The sequence below is a fragment of the Alligator sinensis genome, unplaced genomic scaffold (genome assembly GCF_000455745.1).
Source record: "Alligator sinensis unplaced genomic scaffold, ASM45574v1 scaffold558_1, whole genome shotgun sequence".
Taxonomy (NCBI): Eukaryota; Metazoa; Chordata; order Crocodylia; family Alligatoridae; genus Alligator; species Alligator sinensis.
Window position 1 is genome coordinate 459,438 of NW_005842792.1, and position 3,866 is coordinate 463,303.

Below are 3,866 nucleotides of genomic sequence, written 5' to 3' on the forward strand. Positions count from 1 at the left end.
AAAGACACATGAGCAAGGTGAGTAGTGGGATAGACTGCGATTATCATATTAGTGGTAGATTTTTTTTTTAATGGGTGTGGTTTAGTTAGGAATTTGGTTAGGAGGGTTCATTAGGTAAATGAAAAGCAAAGAATGGGGAGAAAAGGGGAAGCTGAAAGAGGAGTATGGAGGGCAGGTAGCATAAGACTTACAAGAGAAGGCAGAGAGAGAGGTTTGGAGTGAGCTACCAATCACACAGAGGAGACAGCGTCCATATCCAAAGCCGTAGCATGCAACCGGTTCCTACACCTGAAGAGGCTGCTTTTATCCTTGCTTTGAAGGAACTGAAAGAAAGAGCTGTCTGCTTCCCCATTATTGACTGATGGGGAACATTAAAGAAAAGAGTTGGTCTCAGCTGAGACCCATCTTTTCCAACTTCCCCTACACAATATCTGGACTCCACTAACACCTTCTCCATGCAGTGACAGCACAGAAGTTCTACAGTGCCAGTCGATGAACTTTGTTGCCTGTGGACCGGGATGTCCTCCCCGAGGTAAACTGGAAGATCAAGTGTAAGCTCCTTTAAGCAAATATCCTTCCCTTGGCTGTATTAGTCTGTCTCCTAGGTCAATGAGACCCTGATAGCGGGGGTACCAATGGAAACAATAGCAATGGACATGATGATAATCAAAAGGTGTTCAGTACAATACATTGCAGATGAACTGTCTGTTCCCAAGTGCAGAAGAGCATGTCTTTCCTTCCTTGATACCTCAGCTAAGACAACCAATCTAGACAACGAAGACAACCAAGACTTAGCTACTTATGACTAGGTTGGATTTGAACCTGCAGCAGAAAGGAAGGGCTGTCCCATTGCCATTACCCCAATCTATCTAGTCCTCTGATTTTAAAAGATATAACTAAACCTTTGAATGCTAGTACTTGGTGAAAGAAGCCAGTGTCCACAAACAGATAAGAAACAGTTATATCTCTGAATTTTGATTTTAACATTTTATGTTGGCACAAAATTAAAGGTTTCTTGATAATAGAGTTATACTTAAAATGTCACCTGCCTCTGATTTGAAAAGAGAATATCTTCAGTAAGATCATTTCCTGAGGTACTAAAAATGTCATTTCACCCATTTCATATTTTGCCTGAAAGAAAGCAAGAATAAGGAAAGAAAGTAACACTTAGTGGTTGTACAAGTCTTTATAGCATCAATAAAAAAAGTTTTAATTTTCATTTTTGGTTTTGTTCTTTTCCTGTACTGTATGCTTTTCCATTTTCTGAAGCTCATTTTAAAACTACTCTTTCTTCATTTTGGGGGATATTTTATATCTAGGCCTGAATTACTCAAAGGGACACATTTGCACCAAAATAAATGGGCAGATTTTCAGCGGAATGGAAGACATGCCATTTATAGCTGAACCCCTTGGAAAATCTGGTTCTAGTTTGAGTTCAGAGCACCTGGAAGATGTGGCCCCAGAGCCTGTTTGACAGTCTCACACTAATTGTTTGGGTATGGAATAAGAGCAAACATGACCTTATGTTTGCTATGTTGAATAAAGCAAAGTAATGTGATACAGGGAAAGCTGACAGAACTAGCGTTTAGATCAGCAATTCTTCTGACATCATATCTGCAGAGAAAAGGGAGATCACAAGAAATGTAACACCTTTCTCCAAATAAGATGTACTGATAAAAGGAACATGGACTTTTATCATCCCTTCTTTTACTACACAAAGTCCTATTGGATATGAAAAGTGGCTTTATTCCTGAAATGTCTATTATCAAGTATTTACATTTGGCATTAAGTCTAATTTTGTTAACATCCAGTTCTTTCATCATCCTGTAGAAGGCAAGAATGAGATTTCTTTAAATCTGTCATGTCTAAGTTTGAAGGTATTGTTCACCTTTTTTCCCCTTGTGTATTTAACAGATTACTTCCTGACACTTGATGAGCCTATGAATAACATAACCACCACTCTTGGCCAGACAGCAGAACTGCATTGTAAAGTCTCCGGCAATCCTTCTCCAACTGTACGCTGGTTGAAAAATGATGCACCAGTGGTTCAAGAACCCCGAAGGATATCTTTCCGTGCAACAAGCTATGGGTCTCGATTACGAATAAGAAACCTTGACACTACAGATACAGGCTACTTTCAGTGTGTCGCAACTAACGGCAAGAAGACTGTTTCCACAACTGGTGTTTTGTTTGTGAAATTTGGTAAGAATTACCTTCCCAAACTTTTTATGTTACTTGGGAAAAGTGCCAGATGAACAGGACTAGCAATAGAAGTTCTTTGTAAAACCACAGAAAAATATAGCACAAGGAGGTCAGCAATGCAAGCTTCTCTATTCACAACTGAGATGTTTGGTAATGGTGACTGTTGTTGGGATGGATTTTGTGATGAGGAGTTGAGTCTACTGGGACTAGGACTTAGGCAAGGGAACTTACTTAACAGAGAACACTGAAAAGCCTTCAACAACGTTTAGCTTTTTTCTAAATGAGGCCCCGGCACACATTAGTTACGGCGCAGTTAATACATGAATTTCACCATAAATATTAACAGTGTTACACATTCAGCCAATTTTTGCATGAAGTGCCAAACCAACACATATCTTTGCGGCTCACTTGTATGGTGCCATAAATTGAACATGCAGCACCCCCATGCCAATGCTGACAATCGGCTGATTGTCAGCATCAGTATTAGGGTGGGGATCAGCATCAGAACCAGGACAGCTTCAATCCCGATGCCAAAAATAAGCTGCCAGGAAAGAAGGTTGCAAGATTCCCCACTGTATTGGAGGTGTGTGTGGGGCGGGGGGTGAGGAGGGGTCCTGGCACCCCCTGAGCCCGGCAGCCTTTCCTGCCTTGCCCTGCAGCCCCTGCCAGAACCAGACCTTGGCCTTTCCAGAGCTGGGTCAGACAACAAGGTGCCAGCCCTGGATCTGGAGCCAGCTGGGGGCAGGGGGAAGCCCTGGGTCCAGGACAGAGCTGCCCTATTATCTGATCTGCAGATCCAGATGTGCATGGCAGAAGGCACACTGTTTGGGATGAGGCATAAAATTACTCTGATCCCAATCGTACCATTGTCTTAATGTCTGCCCACAGGCCTTAGCGAGATTTGAACCATCAATCAATCAGAAAGACACTGTGTTAAATCTTCAACCATGAGATACCTTTTTCCCCGCTCTGTATAAACAGGAGTTTTAAACCTGGAGAAGACTGAAATTGAAATGCTCAATACAGTAAAAATAGTAGTTACATTACCAGTATCATTTCCAAGGGTTGCAAAAAGTAACACATTTTCTCTCTGCGCCAAAGTATATCTTCAGATAATTGATTATAGAGGTGTCCTGACAATTGTGAGGACCCCAAACAAGAAACAGGTTTTTCTGTCTTCCTTTTACTCCCACTTTCAGAGGAGAAAGCTGTGAGCTGAAGAGGTTACATAGACTTAATGCTTATTTGTAAAAATGGGCAAAGAATGTATAAGGAATAATTTATTTAATGAATTTCATGTCTTTTTCGTTCATAAATTATTCAGATTTTCTCAAATTGTTTTATATTTAGATCATTCACTGAATTATTTCTGAAAATAACTCTTGGCAGCTAGCTGATTGACAAGCAGTTGTTACTCAGTGCTCAGTATTTGAAATGCAGGATAGTTCGTAAAGGAAAGGAGAAGAGAAAATAATTCCTTTTTTTTTACAGAGCATTTCTGTAACAGACACTCAATAGCCGTCTAGAGGAGATGCTGATTTAACATTAATTTGAAATCTAGTTTACATAACTATTCCTTAAGGCTTAAGGCATGGTGTTACAGTGACTATTCTTGCCAGTAAACATAGCCTTTCGAATATTTACAGAAATCAGATACGAAAGCG

The 3,866-nt window shown here is 40.4% G+C and overlaps 1 protein-coding gene across 1 annotated transcript in view; it reads left to right on the forward strand.

Moving 5' to 3' along the window:
* The first annotated feature begins 473 nt into the window (after positions 1-473).
* The window catches only part of ROR1 (receptor tyrosine kinase like orphan receptor 1), a 73,692-nt gene continuing 70,299 nt past the window's right edge, over positions 474-3,866 (forward strand). The window contains 2 exon segments of the mRNA XM_025191179.1: positions 474-532; positions 1,915-2,202. Coding sequence (XP_025046964.1) covers positions 493-532; positions 1,915-2,202 — 328 coding nt within the window. The 5' untranslated portion in view covers positions 474-492.